This window comes from Saimiri boliviensis, chromosome 13 (assembly GCF_048565385.1).
Source record: "Saimiri boliviensis isolate mSaiBol1 chromosome 13, mSaiBol1.pri, whole genome shotgun sequence".
Taxonomy (NCBI): Eukaryota; Metazoa; Chordata; class Mammalia; order Primates; family Cebidae; genus Saimiri; species Saimiri boliviensis.
In genome coordinates, this window is record NC_133461.1 from 73,513,460 (window position 1) to 73,531,029 (window position 17,570).

The 17,570-nt window shown below is 41.7% G+C and overlaps 1 protein-coding gene and 2 pseudogenes across 1 annotated transcript in view; 1 reads left to right on the forward strand and 2 right to left on the reverse strand.

Annotated features, from left to right (window-relative positions):
* Window positions 1–17,570, reverse strand: part of FNTA (farnesyltransferase, CAAX box, subunit alpha) — a 46,729-nt gene that overhangs the window by 28,907 nt on the left and 252 nt on the right. The window contains exons 2-4 of the mRNA XM_010330226.3: window positions 14,396–14,481; window positions 8,126–8,240; window positions 875–979 (exon numbers count right to left, since the gene is read on the reverse strand). Of these exons, the coding sequence (XP_010328528.2) occupies window positions 875–979; window positions 8,126–8,240; window positions 14,396–14,481 (306 nt within the window). The remainder of the gene's footprint in view (window positions 1–874; window positions 980–8,125; window positions 8,241–14,395; window positions 14,482–17,570) is intronic.
* On the forward strand, window positions 5,515–5,832 carry LOC101041514 (protein S100-A11 pseudogene; annotated as a pseudogene).
* Window positions 11,690–14,377, reverse strand: LOC101041202 (large ribosomal subunit protein uL6 pseudogene; annotated as a pseudogene).

The following is a 17,570-nucleotide window of genomic DNA, read 5'->3' on the forward strand; positions in this document are numbered from 1 at the left end:
ACCATCACCACAACATACCACATCACACCACACACCACCACACCACACACCACACCACCACTGCAGCAATTCCCGCTGCTATGCACACTGGCTACTGTTCAAACTCTTTCCTATTTGTTCTCTGCCTACTCCCTAACGCCTCTTTTTCCCTACCGTGTTCAGCTACCTTCACCCACAACAATCCCCATACTCATGTGTGCTAGCCTAGGGGCTTAATTTCTCACACTAAGTAGAAAACATTTTTCAAATTTTTCACACATACTCCAATTTTTTCTGACTCTAGCAGTACAGCATATCACACTGAAACTTTAAGTAATAATGGTAGCTAATATTCAAGTGTTAACTACAGGTCAAGCACCAGTTTGAGCACTAAATGTAAGTTATTTCTTTTTTTTTTTTTGGTTGTTTTTTGTTTTTGTTTTTAGATGGAGTTTCGCTCTTGTTACCCAGACTGGAGTGCAATGGCGCAATCTCGGCTCACCGCAACCTCCGCCTCCTGGGTTCAGACAATTCTCCTGCCTCAGCCTCCTGAGTAGCTGGGATTATAGGCACATGCCACCGTGCCCAGCTAATTTTTTGTACTTTTAGTAGAAATGGAGTTTCACCATGTTGACCAGGATGGTCTCAATCTCTTGACCTCGTGATCCACCTGCCTCGGCCTCCCAAAGTGCTGGGATTATAGGCGTGAGCCACCGCGACCGGCCAAATTATTTTCTTTAATCATCCTAACAATCCCATGAGGCAGTTAACAGTAACTCCAATGTAAAGGACTCAAATTACAAAGAAACAAAAATTTCCCAATGATCTCATCATCCATCAGCAAGTACTATTAATATTAGCATCGTGACATCCTTTCTTCCTAATTTCAACTTACCAAACTTGATAGTTTTTGGGCTGCTCCTCAATTATTGCAGTGATGTAGTTCATTTCCTCATGTAGATCCTTCTGAAGTGACTTTAAGAGAACTCTCCGGAAATGCCTAGGGCAAATATAAAAAGCCAAAGTCGTGTTATTCCACAGAAGTTGCCTAGTAACAACATCAAACACAGCTACAAGTTAGCAATACAGTTAGACAAAATTTTGGCAGGTATTCTGTATAATTTAACAATTATATGGCAGGGCATGGTGGCTCACGGCTATAGTCCCAGCAATTTGGGAGGTCAACGCAGGCAGATCACAAGGTCAGGAGTTCGAGACCAGCCTGGCCAATATGGTGAAATCCTTTCTCTACTAAAAATATTAGCTGGGCATGGTGGCACGTGCCTGTAGTCCCAGCTACTTGGGAGGCTGAGGCAGGAGAGTCAGTTGAACCTGGGAGACGGAGGTTGTAGTGAGCCAAGATTGCGCCAGTGCACTCAGAGCAAGACTCCGTCTCAAAAAAGAAAAAATCAATTACAGGCTGGACGTGGTGGCTCACGCCTGTAATCCCAGCACTTTGGGAGGTCAAGGTGAGCAGATTACCTAAGGTCAAGAGTTCAAGACCAGCCTGGCTAACATGGGGAAACCCTGCCTATACTAAAAATACAAAAAAAAAAAAAATCAGCTGGGCGTGGTGGCGTGTGCCTGTAATCCAGCTACTCAGGAAGACTGAGGAAGGAGAATCACTTGAACCCAGGAGGTGGAGGCTGCAGTTGACCAAGATTGTGCCATGCACTCCAGCATGGGCAACAGAGGGGAACTCCATCTCAAAAAAAAAAAAAAATTATACAGAGATACTCTGTATAAAACTGCTTGTGGGTGTCCAAATTCATACAACTATCTGGTGACTAGAAGAAATCAGCACATTTAGTAAAAATAGTGAGAGGTAACAAGTACGAGAGAGAAGAAAAATAAATTTCTATATCTTAAGTAATGATAGAAAACCAACTAAAATTATTTTCAGGTACTACTCTGGTCACCGGTGTTCTATAATATGAGAAACAAAGACATCTCTTTCCCTATATAGTACAGCTTGTTTCTGTAGATACATTATTCATATAAAAAATTAATTCTATTATAAACATTAACAAAATATTTACTTGTAGAACCACCACAAAAATGCTGCTTATAAATGAAACAAGTTTCTCTTTAATTTCCCCATAGGTGAAGAACCAAGAACAAAAAAATGTTTCCTAAAAAGTTAGTTCTGGCATATTTTTACTTCAAAATTTCCAATTACTAAGTAATGGGCATTCCAGGACCTAATTTTATTAGCTTTTAAAATGAACTGTTCACTTTGGGAGGCCAAGGCAGGCAGATCACTTGAGGTCAGGAGTTCGAGATCAGCCTGGCCAATATAGTGAAACCCCATCGCTACTAAAAATACAAAAATTAGCTGGATATGCTGGAAGACATCTGCAAACCCAGCTACTCAGGACACTGCAGCACAAGAATCGCTTGCACCTGGGAGGCAGAGGTTGCAGTGAGCCGAGATTACACCACTGTACTCCAGCCTGGGCAACAGCGTGACACTCTGTCTCAAAAATAATAATAATAAAATAAAATGAACTGCAAAGTAGGAGAGACGATAGTATGTCTCTCCATTATTATTTTTAAAAAGTAGACTTCACAGAGACTGTAAATATAAGCCCTTGGCTTTTATGGGTAATGATTCCAGGTATACTGCTTTTTTCACAACATCAATAAACTCGCAGGCAATCTTTAAGTGTATTCTAAGTTCCAAAAATGACGAAACACACTTGAGAATTCCGGTTAAACAGGCTGGATTAAGTAAACGAGTTTATTCTTACTCCCTAATAAAACCCCACTAAAATGACAACAAAGGAATAAACCCACAAGAACAAAGAGAATCTGGGACAAACATACCACGGCAACTGGAAGAGGTCAACAACATTATGGGAAGTTTAAGCAGGTAGACAAGATTTAACTGACTAAAACACAGAATAAGACCGTAAGAAAATTCCAGAAATCAGAGGTATGACATATTTCCAAAACTGGGCATCAAAGGTGGGACTAAAAGCAGTGGAAAGACTATAGAAAAAGAGTCCTTGGCAGTCAAGACCCTTCCCACTCCCCTGAGCAGAAGTGACATCCTCTGTCTTGGGCAGGAGACAAGTGGCTTTATTCTCTGGAAAAATATGAAGGAGAAATGGGTTACTAGGCACACTAGAAGTCAGGGTAAGTTAAAGGGTGGAAACAAGGACATTTAAAATGTTGATATACTAAGTTAGAAAAAAAAAATTTCTTTTTCAAATCACAAGGTAAGATCTGCAAAAAGCTGACATCCTAAACAGTAAGACTCTCCTACCATCTTCCCCTGCCTGATCCCCTAGAACTGTGGCAGCCAAATGTATACTCTTTAAGCAATAAACTACTTAATCCTCTTTGAGAGACACTGTCCAAGAGAAAAGATTTAAATACTGACCAAGTGAGATTTCACTACAACATAGCCACATCTCCACTCAGTAACTTCACAGAGAAGCCCTCTGGCTGATAAATCCTGCCAGAAGCATGGCTTTCAGTCAGGATTTTTCCTGTCTCTCTTATAAGCATAAAAAGAAAGTCAAGAATTACCAACCATGAAGGAGACCAAAAGAGATGAAAAGATCTCATACCCATGAAATTAAAAAAAAAAAAAAGAAGGGACAGGTGGGGAAGGATCTCTGGCGAGAGTCAAGCACCTGCCCCCCGCCCTGGCCCCCAGTGCCCAGCCATGATCAAAGCCATCCTAATCTTCAACAACCATGGGAAGACGAGGCTCTCCAAGTTCTACCATCCCTACAGTGAAGATACACAACAGCAAATCATCAGGGGGACTTTCCATTTCGTATCTAAGAGAGATGAAAATGTTTGTAATTTCCTAGAAGGAAGATTATTAATTAGAGGATCCGACAACAAACTGACTTATAGACATTATGCAATGTTAATATTTTGTCTTCTGTGTGGATTCTTCAGAGAATGAACTTGGCATTTTAGATCTAATTCAAGTATTTGTGGAAACATTAGATAAATGTTTTAAAAATGTCTGTGAGGCCGGGCGCGGTGGCTCAAGCCTATAATCCCAGCACTTTGGGAGGTCGAGGCAGGTGGATCACGAGGTCGAGAGATCGAGACCATCCTGGTCAACGTGGTGAAATCCCGTCTCTACTAAAAATACAAAAAATTAGCTGGGCATGGTGGCGCGTGCCTGTAGTCCCAGCTACTCAGGAGGCTGAGGCAGGAGAATTGCTTGAACCCAGGAGGTGGAGGTTGCGGTGAGCCGAGATCATGCCATTGCACTCCAGCCTGGGTAACAAGAGCGACACTGTCTCAAAAAAAAAAAAAAAAAAATGTCTGTGAACTGGATTTGATCTTCCACGTAAACAAGGTTCACAGTATTCTTGCAGAAATGGTGATGGGGGAACGCTATTAAAGACTAACATAAGCCGGGCGCGGTGGCTCAAGCCTGTAATCCCAGCACTTTGGGAGGCTGAGGCGGGCGGATCACGAGGTCAAGAGATCGAGACCATCCTGGTCAACATGGTGAAACCCCGTCTCTACTCAAAATACAAAAAATTAGCTGGGCATGGTGGCACGTGCCTGTAATCCCAACTACTCAGGAGGCTGAGGCAGGAGAATTGCCTGAACCCAGGAGGCGGAGGTTGCGGTGAGCCGAGATCGTGCCATTGCACTCCAGCCTGGGTAACAAGAGCAACACTGTCTCAAAAAAAAAAAAAAAAAAAAAGTCTGTGAACTGGATTTGATCTTCCATGTAGACAAGGTTCACAGTATTCTTGCAGAAATGGTGATGGGGGAACGCTATTAAAGACTAACATAAGCCGGGCGCGGTAGCTCAAGTCTGTAATCCCAGCACTTTGGGAGGCTGAGGCGGGCGGATCACGAGGTCAAGAGATCAAGACCATCCTGGTCAACACAGTGAAACCCCGTCTCTACTCAAAATACAAAAAATTAGCTGGGCATGGTGGCACGTGCCTGTAATCCCAACTACTCAGGAGGCTGAGGCAGGAGAATTGCCTGAACCCAGGAGGCGGAGGTTGCGGTGAGCCGAGATCGTGCCATTGCACTCCAGCCTGGGTAACAAGAGCAAAACTCCGTCTCAAAAAAAAAAAAAAAAAAAAAAAAAAAAAAAAAAGACTAACATAAATGAGACTGTTACACAAATTGATACAGAAAATAAGCTGGAAGAATCTGAGGCTGGCTTAGCGGAAGCTCCGGCCAGTGCTGTATCAGTTGTAAAGAATATGAATCTTCCTGAGATCCCAAGAAATATTAACATTAGTGACAGTAGTATAAAAGTGGCAAACCTGCCCTTTTTTAAATAAAAATTTTAAGAAGCTACTCCCAGGTAAAATCCAGAGGAAAAAGTCATCTAAGTTTACCATGTAGTCATTTACCAAAAATAGAGGAGAAGAGTCTTAACTTTTGCTCAAGGTACTATATAGGAACTGCGTAAAATCAATATGAAAGGTCAGTGTTTCCGTGGGTCAGGGAGAGGCTCCAGACCTGCATGCCATGCCCAGAGCTCTCATTGCTGCTCCCAACCACAGCCTCCCACATGCCTCGCTCAGCTTCAACATGGCAAAAATCTCCAGCTCTACAGAGGCTGAGTGGTGCATCGAGTCCCTGACTACTGTTTTCCAGAAGTACACTGGAAAGGATGCTTGTAACTACACTCTCTCTGAGATGGAGTTCCTAAGCAACATGGATAGAAAACTGGCTGCCTTCACAAAGAACAAGAAGGACCCCAGTGTCCTTGACCGTATGATGAAGAAACTGGACACCAACAATGATGGGCAGCTAGATTTCTCAGAATTTCTTAATCTGATTGGTGGCCTAGCTATGACTTGCCATGATTCCTTCCTCAAGGATGTCCCTTCCAAGAAGCGGACCTGAGGACCCCTTGGGCCTGGCCTTCAAATACACCCCATTTCCTTCCTGCCTTTCTGTCATCTCCACAGTCCACACATCATCCCGAGCCCAGCACACCAACCACCTCATGCAGGCCCTACCTGCGGATAGTAATTTAAAAAGTCACTTTTTTAAAACATGGGGAAAAAAAAAAAAGTAAGTTCACTGCTGCTTTTCTTACTCAGTGATTTTAAAGAAATTCAGTAGCTCCTAATTTTTTCTTTCTTTTATAAACTGCATTCCTGTGCCCACCTACAGCTTGCCTCTATGTATTGGCTACTACAGTGTTTTAAAAAGTATTTCTAATTATTTCCTTATTTTTTTTGGTGACGGAGTCTCGCTTTGTTGCCCAGGCTGGAGTGTACTGGCTACTACACTGTTTTAAAAAGTATTTCCAATATTTCCTTATTTTTTTTGGTGACGGAGTCTCACTCTGTCACCCAGGCTGGAGTACAGTGGCACAATCTCTGCTCACTGCAACCTCTGCTTCCTGGGTTCAAGTGATTCTCCCACCTCAGCCTCCCAAGTAGCTGGAATTACAGGCGTACCAAGATGGGATTTCACTGTGTTGCCCAGGCTGGTTTCGAACTCCTGACCTTGTGATCCGCCCCCCTTGCCCTCCCAAAGAGCTGGGATTACAGGCATAAACCATCACGTCCAATCTAGATATTTCTTTAATTGTGTACAACCTAAAATGTTGGTGGTTTGTATGGATCACAAGTGCAAATTCCTTAATTCCTTCCCCTATCTGACACATAATTGTTATTTAAGGAACCAAGTACGTATTACATGAAAACATTACGACTTTTTTCTTAGTTTAAATAAACTCCAAGGTAACTGTACTTCTAAAACACACCACACACACACACACACACACACACACACACACATACACAAACACACACGACACTATTTAAAAAAAAAATATTCAGAGAACAAAAAACTGCTCCCCCAAATTAAATGTAGAAATCTTTAAAAATCCATACAAGAGTTAGAAAATAAAATTGAGGAAATATCTCAAAAGAAAATAAAAGACAAAGAAATGGATATAAGAAAAGGTAATCCAGGAGATACAACATATAACTAAAAGGCATTCCAGAAAAAGTAAACAGAGGAAAGAGAGAAGAAATTATCAGAAGAAAACAAAAAAATCCCCAGAACTTAAAAAGAAGTTTTAAACAAAGGAATGGAAATCTTCTCAACCTGAAAAGAAGCTAAGAGAAACAGAAAGAGTTTTAAATTTCCTAGGGAAAATAATACCCAATCTAGAATCCTATTACTATAGTTGAAGAGAGACTACTGATTTTTAATTGTATAAATCTCAAAAATTACTTTCCATCCTTCCACTCAATGATGTGCTCTATAAAATGAGAAAGTAAATCAAGAAAGAGAAAGGTATGGGGTCTAGGACACAGGAGATCTAACACATGAACAAGCTGAAGACCAGGTATGCAGCACCCAACTAGTGAAAAGAAAAATGGAACTGAAGGATGACCTGTGTTCAATAGAAAAATGACACTTTACATATATCAGAGCATCTGGAAGACAAATTACCTACTGGTACAAAGAAAACAAAACAAAAATGACACTGTTAGAAGGAATGTAATTACACTTTAAAATGTGGGTCAGCATGAACATAAGTTTGAGTGCTCATTTGTGATGGAGAGAGGGTAGTGGAGAATGAACGATCTTTCACAGAAGGAATAATGTTTAAAATGAAAAAAATAATAACAATTAAGCAAATTATCTAGAATATGGAGATTAATTCAAGAAAAAAATCCCTAAGAGTTATTGCCTCTGTGGAGTGGAACTGGCGGTAGGAGGGAATGGGCTGGAATTGCTACTTTTTTTCATGCAGCTTCTTAAACCCATACTCAAATCGATTTTGATAAAAATTAAAGGCCAGGCTTGGTGGCTCACATCTGTAATCCAAACACTTTGGGAGGCCAAGGAGGGTGGATCACCTGAGGTCAAGAGTCCAAGACCAGCTTGGCCAACATAGTGAAACTCCATCTCTACTAAAAATATAAAAAAAGTAGCCAGGCATGGTGGCGGCTGCCTGTAATCCCAGCTGCTCAGGAGGCTGAGGCAGGAGAATCACTTCAACCCAGGTGGCAAAGGTTACAGTGAGCCAAGATCGTACCAACTGCATTCCAACCTGGGCAACAAAAGCAAAACTCCATCTCCCCAACCAAAAAATTAAAGTACAGCTTGAAAAAGAAAAGCCACTTAAAGTAAAACATTTATGCAGGGAATACTGACAACGTATATTACTTACCACACTGTATAATTGGCTGCATTTAATTCAATAGCGTCCCGGGTTAGCTTAAAAGCTCTTTCACTTCTTTCGTCACGCTGTAGGACAGCTCGGAAGTAATCATAAACATCTCTAACTAGAGATAGAGCACACAACCACATTAGGACCATCTTACTTAAAACTAGCACTATAACGTATAATGTTGCTATATCTATGCAGAAGGATATTTTATTGGCCTTTGTATCACTTATACCAAAAAGCAGTCAAATGGCTATGGTTGCCACCCTGATAATGCCCTAGTGGCACAGCCACAAAAAGCATGGGCTACTTATGTCTAATCATATGTTTACTGCTTGTGCGCATGCATAAGAATTCATGCCAGATTCCAAATCTCCCATAGGCCTTATGTGTAAAAGGAAAGTTGGGGTGCATACATTCAAATACATTCACATAGCTGTTTTTCTGAAATTTTATTTTGATTAGATTTTTAAGTGAAAAATATGCCCAAAGGCAGAAAACTCAAAACAGTACAAAAAGGTTCACAGTAAATTTCCATTCCACTAAATTCCCAATCTGCCTCCCCAGAAAAGCAACCATTTTTTTTTTTTTTTTTTTTTTTTTTATTTGAGACGGAGTTTCGCTCTTGTTACCCAGGCTGGAGTGCAATGGCGCGATCTCGGCTCACCGCAACCTCCGCCTCCTGGGTTCAGGCAATTCTCCTGCCTCAGCCTCCTGAGTAGCTGGGATTACAGGCACGCGCCACCATGCCCGGCTAATTTTTTGTATTTTTAGTAGAGACGGGGTTTCACCATGTTGACCAGGATGGTCTCGATCTCTTGACCTCGTGATCCACCCGCCTCGGCCTCCCAAAGTGCTGGGATTACAGGCTTGAGCCACCGCGCCCGGCAAGCAACCATTATTAACTGATTCTACTGTATCCTTCGAAATATATTCTATGCATCTATAAGTATATAGCCTAATTCCATCCTTCATTTTTATGCAAATGAGATCCCATCCCACTCTGAGCTTTGCTTTTTTCACTCATACATTATTAAAGATAGTGTAAACTAGGTCGGGCGCAGTGGCTCACGCCTGTAATCCCAAAACTTTGGGAGGCTGAGGCAGGCAGATCACCAGGTCAGAAGTTCGAGATAAGCCTGACCAACATGGTGTAACCCCATCTCTACTAAAAATACAAAAATTAGCTGGGTGTGGTGGTATGGGCCTGTAATTCTAGCTACTGGGGAGGCTAAGGCAGGAGAATCGCTCAAACCCAGGAGGCAGAGGTTGCGGTGAGCCAAGATCGCACTGAGCTGAGATCACACCACTGCACTCTAGCCTGGGTGACAGCAAGACTCTGTCTCAAAAAAAAAAAAAAAAAAAAAACAACAACATTCCAGAGCAAAATTTAGAAATAACATAAACGTCAAGCAACTATGAGATACTATGCAGTCATTAAGAACCAAGCTTCCTTGGCCAGGTGCCATGGCTCATGCCTGTAATCCCAGCACTTTGGGAGGCTAAGGCAGGTGGATCACTTCAGGTTAGGAGTTCAAGGCCAGCCTGGCCAACATGGTGAAACCCTGTCTCTACTAAAAATACAAAATTAGCCATACGTGATGATGCATGCCTGTAATCCCAGCTACTCAGGAGGTTGAGACAGGAAAATCGCTTGAACCCAGGAGTCAGAGGTTGCAGTGAGCCAAGATCATGCCACTGCACTCCAGCCTGGGCAACAAGAGCGAAACTCTGTCTCAACAAAAAAAAAAAAAAAAAAAAAAAAAAAAAGCTTCCAAATAATTTCAAATTTGTAACAAAATACGAAGTTAACTATATATATAATGCATATATAAAACATTATTTTACACACACATACACATAAAATATACACATACACGTATGCACACTGATAAAATAAACTTGGAAGCTATCAGGCTGGCATAGCTCCAAAGCCTTAGGTTCCTATGTAAGCAACCAAAATCCAAGTCAATGTAAAAGGTAAAATGAAACATCATTAAATTTTTTTTTTTTTGAGATGGAGTATCACTCTTGTTACCCAGGTTGGAGTACAATGGCATGATCTCGGCTCACCACAACCTCCGCCTCCTGGGTTCAAGTGATTCTCCTGCCTCAGCCTCCTGAGTAGCTGGAATTACAGGTGCTGCCATCAAACCCGGCTAATTTTTTGTATTTTTAGTAGAGACGGAGTTTCACTATGTTGGTCAGGCTAGTCTCAAACTCCTAACCTCAAGCGATCCACCCGCCTCGGCCTCCCAAAGTGCTGGGATTACAAGCATGAGCCACTGCACCCGGCCTAACATATTCTTTTAATTTAAAAATTATATTGGCCAGGCACAGTGACTTACGCCTGTAATCCCAGCACTTTGGGAGGCCAAGGCAGGTGGATCACAAGGTCAAAAGATCTAGACCATCTTGGCCAACATGGTGAAACCCCGTCTCTACTAAAAATACAAAAATTGGCTGAGTGTAGTGGTGCAGGCCTGTAGTCCCAACTACTCAGGAGGCTGAGGCAGGAGAATCGCTTGAACCCAGGAGACGGTGGTTGCAGTTAGCAGAGAGTGTGCCACTGCACTCCAGCCTGGCGACAGAGTGAGACTCCATCTCAAAAAAAAAAAATTATAAACAACATACTGTCATGCTCAAAGTTTCCAATACTTTGCCTTTTTTAACTCAACATTGTTTCTGAGATCTATTCATGTCATAATAGATCTAAATCCTCTTAATGGTTATATAGTATTCAACTGTATGATGATGCATTTTATCAATTTCTCCAAAAGACAGACATATAAGTAGTTTCCAATATCTTACTTTTTCCAAAAATGCTGCAAATGTAGTAGCTAACATATATAGTGCTTACTATGAGCCAGACACTATTCTATTATTTTATGTGAATAATTTACTACATCTATAGTTAGTACCATTATCCTCATTTTACACATGTGGAAACAGAGGTACATATGAGTTAAATAACTTGTCCAAGATTACAGTCAGTAAAATGTGAAGTTAGAATTTGAACCAGATGGTCTGGCTCCAAAGTCTGTCCTTGTACCCTCCTGCGCATATCTTCTCACGCCACGTGCCAGAATGAACCCAGAATATTACATCAGAAGCAGCATTGCTGGGCTATAAGACAGGCGCATATTCCAGTTTTAAGAGATATAACAACACTGCTTTCCAAAATGGCTAAACATATGAAAACTGCCATATGAAATGTACGGAGCTACATTAATACATACAATAATCTATCTTAATACCTAATATCATAAGACATTTTTCATTTCTGCCACTTAAATCACAGGTGAAAAATGGCATTCTCATTTCAACCTGTCTATCCTTCATTCCTAATGATAAGAGATTCTTCCTATTTTATTGGCCAATGGCATTTTCTTTTCTATGAATTGCCACTTCATACCCTTTGTCCATTTTTTTATTAAACTCTGTCTCCTTATTCTTTTGTAGAAATGATTTACAAGTTTTAATATGGATCCTGCTTTATATGACATATCTTCTCTCACACTGCTACTTGTTCATGGTTTCTTCTGCTGTGGTTTTAAATTGATCTACTTGTCTGTAAATGGTTCGCAGGTCAAACTTTTTTTTTTTTTTTTTTTTTGAGACGGAGTTTCGCTCTTGTTACCCAGGCTGGAGTGCAATGGCACGATCTCGGCTCACCGCAACCTCCGCCTCCTGGGTTCAGGCAATTCTCCTGCCTCAGCCTCCTGACTAGCTGGGATTACAGGCAAGCGCCACCATGCCCAGCTACTTTTTTGTGTTTTTAGTAGAGACGGGGTTTCACCATGTTGACCAGGATGGTCTCGATCGCTCGACCTCGTGATCCACCCGCCTCGGCCTCCCAAAGTGCTGGGATTACAGGCTTGAGCCACCGCGCCCGGCCAAACTTTTATTTTATGGTTTTAACTATGGTGTATGTAAGAATTCAAAATGTTAATTTTTCTTTTCTTTTTTTTTTTTTTTTTTGAAACAGAGTTTTGCTCTTGTCGTCCAGACTAGAGCACAATGTCAGCTCACTGCAACCTCCACCTCTCGGGTTCAAGTGATTCTCCTGCCTCAGACTCCTCAGTAGCTGGGATTACAGGTTCCTGCCACCACATCTGGCTAATTTTTGTATTTTTAGTAGAGATGCGGTTTCACCATGTTGGCCAGGCTAATCTGGAACTCCTACCTCAGGTGATCTGACCTCAGGTGATATGCCCACCTTGGCCTCTCTAAGTGCTGGGATTACAGGCGCAAGCCACCACATCCTGCCCAAAATGTTAATTTTATACCTTGAAAAAAGGTTATTAATTTATCCCCAATGGAAACATATGATTATATGTTTCCTCCAACATCTCTGTTATAAGTACTTATGAATCTGAAAAAGTTATGGTTTATATTTCCTCTGATCACTAGTAAGGTTAATATCACTTTATAGATATTTATATTTTGTGAAGTGTCTCTTCACATATAATATCCTTCAAAGTATGGGATTTTTGCATTTTAGTGCGGTTATATATTCTGATCTTTTCCTTAATCGATTCTGAGGTTTACATTTTGCCGAAAAATACCTTCTTCACCCTAAGAATGATAGGGATACAATTCTGCTTTTATCTAATTGCAAAGCCAACTATTCCAAACCATTATTTGATTAATCCATCCTTTTCATAAAGGCATAAAACATCCTTTTTATCATATGTTAATTAAGTTTTCATAGAGTGGGGACCTATTTCTAGAGTCCTTATTAATCTATTTCTGTGCTACTTCCACTTAATCATTTAGTAGCATATTTGCATACTTAATAAGGAAAACCTGTTTCATTATTCCTTTTTAAACATTTATTGTCTTTTCTTTTTTTTTTTCCAAATGAGTAGGTCTTTTATTGCATCACTGAAGTATCACAAGTAGGTCTTAGGTATGATAGGCATCTTGTTTCTGTAGCTGGACAACTCTAAGGTCTTACTCATCAGCCTGCTGAACAGTTCCTTTTTCAGAGACATAGATACCATCCAAAAATTTCCGGATATCCTTGTTTTTAACTGTTGTAGCTTGCTGAATCAAAGCCGCTGAATTTGAAACAAGCTCAATGTCATTTCCTTCAAGGATTAAATCATCTTTCTGGGCTTGAGATACTGAACAAGCAACACCTGGTCTCATTCGAACCCTGCGGATGTATTTTTCACCCAAGAAATTTCGGATTTCAACAAGAGACCCATTCTCCTGGATAATGACATTGATGGGGAAGTGAGCATACACAGACCTCATCTTGTAACGGAAACCCAGCGTAACACCCTTGATCATGTTCTGTACATGACTACAAATAGTCCGAACAGTAGCCAGTTCCTTTCGGTTACCCCACCATTTGTCAACCCGGAGCCTCTTTTTTTTCTTTCCAAGAATACTGAGTTCTACATTGATGTGACTGAAGTCCCTCCGCAGGGTTCCTCTGGGGCCCTTCATGATAACTGTGCGTCCCTTCAGAGTAATGTCGACATTTTCTGGAATGCCGACAGTCTGATTGCTGAGAATGGTCTTCATTCTCGCAGTAAACGCAGCAAAGAAGGAACGTCTTTCCTCATCACACACTTGTATCTTACTGTCATTTTTTATTGTCATTTTGTTATCAGAAAAAAAAATGCTTTTGCAAAAGAATGATCTTAGTAAAGCCTTAGCTGAAAGAACATATATATATATAAAATTACAAAAATGTCATTCTATTTTATTCATTTTCCCTTTCCTCGAACAATTAACATTTGCATGACCTTCAATTTACATTTTCATTCACTATAAAAGAATGATACTTTATCAAAGAAAAAAATCCACTCATTCTGATATCCACTCATTTTAATAACAGTTTTGATATTAAACTGAGCCTAACACTTCACTGACAAAATATATTTTTAAATGCTGATGTTTCAGCAACCAAAGTTTATTCTAAGAACAGTAAGTCATTTATATTGTATTATATGTGCACAATCTCCCAGGCGGTGGGGTCTCCAGGAAAGGGAAAAAAAGCACAATTACATAGTAGCTATTATCTATTATACTGTAACATTCATTACTTGTTCATTACTTAGAATATGTCCAATCTTTGGGCAAAATAAAACTTTTAATCATAAAGATAAATCGCCAAAAAAAGCACAAAATTAACTCACCTTAAGTCATTCAGATTTTTATTAGACAAAAATCTGTCATCTATCTTGCTACATAGTTGTGAATTCCAATTCTGCTACTAAGTTTAACTTACAGACCTTTTCCTAATTCAAACAAACTTACATTTGTCACTATAAATGATCTGGACCACGGGATTGGGGCCATCGTTCTGCGGCACTGGATCTATGTCAGCCCATTCTGCTCTGTCCCTGAAAATAGACATTCCCCAACCAGTGGTTACATTCAAATACAGAAGAAAAAAAAGAACTCCAGTGTTTTAAAAATGACAACGATTACACTTCCATTAATATTAGTAACTTACAGGGCTCATAATGTAATCATAGTTGGATTCTCCATGACCAAATTTTGCCAATATGCTTTATACATTAAACTACTAAAGTAAAATTAAACAAATAACCCCCAGATGCTGAAACATTAATCGAGTTTTCAAATTCAAAGTTTTATAAGTAGAAAACATGTTTTTGCAGCAAGTACACAGTATTTATTTTAGTTTTTATTCTTTTTGAAACAGAGTCTTGCACTGTCACCCAGGCTGGAATGCAGTAGCCGGATCTCGGGTCACTGCAATTTCCACCTCCCAGGTTCAAGCGATTCTCCTGCCTCCACCTCCCAAGCAGCTGGGATTACAGGCGCCCGCCCCATGCACAGCTAATTTTTTATATTTTTAGTAGAGATGGGTTTCACCATGTTGGTCAAGTTGGTCTCAAACTCCTGACCTCAGGTGATCCACTGCGCCTGGCCCACAGTATTTTTAACTTAGAAATCAATCTAACTCATTGGTCTACTAAGATTCTTTGAGTCGGCCGGGCGCGGTGGCTCAGGCCTGTAATCCCAGCACTTTGGGAGGCCGAGGCGGGTGGATCACGAGGTCGAGAGATCGAGACCATCCTGATCAACATGGTGAAACCCCGTCTCTACTAAAAATACAAAAAATTAGCTGGGCATGGTGGCTCGTGCCTGTAATCCCAGCTACTCAGGAGGCTGAGGCAGGAGAATTGCCTGAACCCAGGAGGCGGAGGTTGCGGTGAGCCGAGATCGCACCATTGCACTCCAGCCTGGGTAACAAGAGCGAAACTCCGTCTCAAAAAAAAAAAAAAAAAAGATTCTTTGAGTCAGTCAGCATTTTTAAAAAGTTTGAGTAACAAAGTACTAGGAGTTGATATTTTAATAAGCAGTCACCATTAATTTACTCAAGAGTAATTAACAAGAAAGCACGTAGGGCCGGGCACAGTGGCTCAAGCCTGTAATCCCAGCACTTTGGGAGGCCGAGGCGGGTGGATCACAAGGTCAAGAGATGGAGACCATCCTGGTCAACATGGTGAAACCCCGTCTCTACTAAAAATACAAAAAATTAGCTGGGCATGGTGGCACATGCCTATAATCCCAGCTACTCAGGAGGCTGAGGCAGGAGAATTGCCTGAACCCAGGAGGCGGAGTTTGCGGTGAGCCGAGGTCGTGCCATTGCACTCCAGCCTGGGTAACAAGAGTGAAACTCCGTCTCAAAAAAAAAAAAAAGCAAACATGTAATCAATAAGAAAGCAGGCTCTGGATTCTGACAATTGCTAACACTGGCTCTACCACTTACTAGCTGTGTGACCTTGACCTTCCTAAAGTTACTTAACTTCTTTGGGCTTCAGTTTCATCATTTATAAAAAGAGGGCAATATTACTACCAACCAGCCTTAGAAGGTTTTTTGGAGGATTAAGTAAGTTAACAGATGTTAAGCACTTTAAACATCTACTGCAAACAGGCAGCATTCAATGACTGCTAATAAGCAATGCTAAAATAACTGTATAGTAACAATTAGTGCATTATAGAAATTTGTGAACTACCTAGTGTGACCAAATTTCTCTTCAACATGTTCACTTATATTCTTTTCCTTTCGTTTTTTTCTTTTTTTGGGGGGGGCTGGGGGGGATGGAGTCTCGCTCTAGACATCCAGGCTGGAGTGCAATGGCACAATCCAGGCTTTCTGCAACCTCCGCCTCCCGGGTTCAAGCGATTCTCCTGCCTCAGCCTCCCGATTAGCTGGGATTACAGGCGCCCGCCACCATGTCTGGCTAATTTTTATATTTTTAGTAGAGAGGGGGTTTCACCATGTTAGCGAGGCTAGTCTCGAACTCCTGATCTCACATGATCAGCCCACCTCAGCCTCCCAAAGTGCTGGGATTACAGACATGAGCCAGCGCCTTGGCCTTCCTTTCACTTTTTATTTCTCTATAATGATTAACTATTGACAGCAAATATTTTGTGACATCCCTGCTAGAAACTGTGTTCATTATACAAGGACAAATACAAGAGAAGCGAGACCTGAGAGTGACACCTAAAGCCTGGGGAGTGGCCTGGAAAGGTAAGGCTGTCATTTAGTCACCAGGAAATCACACAGTCATGTGAGAACCTGCGTATTTCACAATCCAGAGAGCTGACTTGAGAGTTATAGGGCTACAAATTTAAATTAGTAAAACATTATCTCCAAAAATAAAACTCTAGTTAGTGACTTCTATTCATTCATAAAATCAAGGTAAACAAGCCATAGAATGGGTTTATCTAGAACTACAGAAGTAAAACTAAGGCGATTATCTCTGCAGGTTCACAGGGAATTAGGGAATCAGCATTACCATCTGAAAGCAAAGAACTGATGAAACTGGGTGTCAGCAAAGACGAGGGGCGTCCCCAGTACGCATCACTTGTTTTATGTACGAAGCGATGCAGGGAGGCTTAAGAGAGGTTCAGTAACAAATCTCTTTTCAGCCTTTAGCCTGGCTGATACGAGGCGCTAAAATACGGATTGGTTGAAAATGCCTCAGTGCTCCAAGCAGAGCAAGCCACGGGAAGCCCTCACACCTCGTTTTTAGGGTGAGCAAATCTGGCCCTGGCTTACCGCCCGACTACCAGAACTGCACCCTAACCCTTGGGTATTCACTGCTTGTTACCGGCACAGCATTCTGGGCTGTGGAAGAGAGCGGGAAATTTCTTGTATTTACGATTCGTGACGCCTGAAGACCTGAACGAGTGCGATTCAGAGCGCAGCAGTTTCCGCGCGGCTTACAGCGGGCGGGAAGCCGAGACCTCGCTGTTCCGCGTCCCCACGGCCTCGCGCCGGCGCCGCCCTGGGAAGAGACGACCTCACGGCTGCTGCCCCGGCCCAGCGCCCCGCACTGGCCCACGCGACACCGCGGGAACTCCGGCCTGGCGCGCCGGGGCCAGGAGCGCGCGCCGCGAGCCTTGGGGCAGCACGGCCTCCAGGGAGAATCCCGCGCCGCGGCCGCCGCGGGGG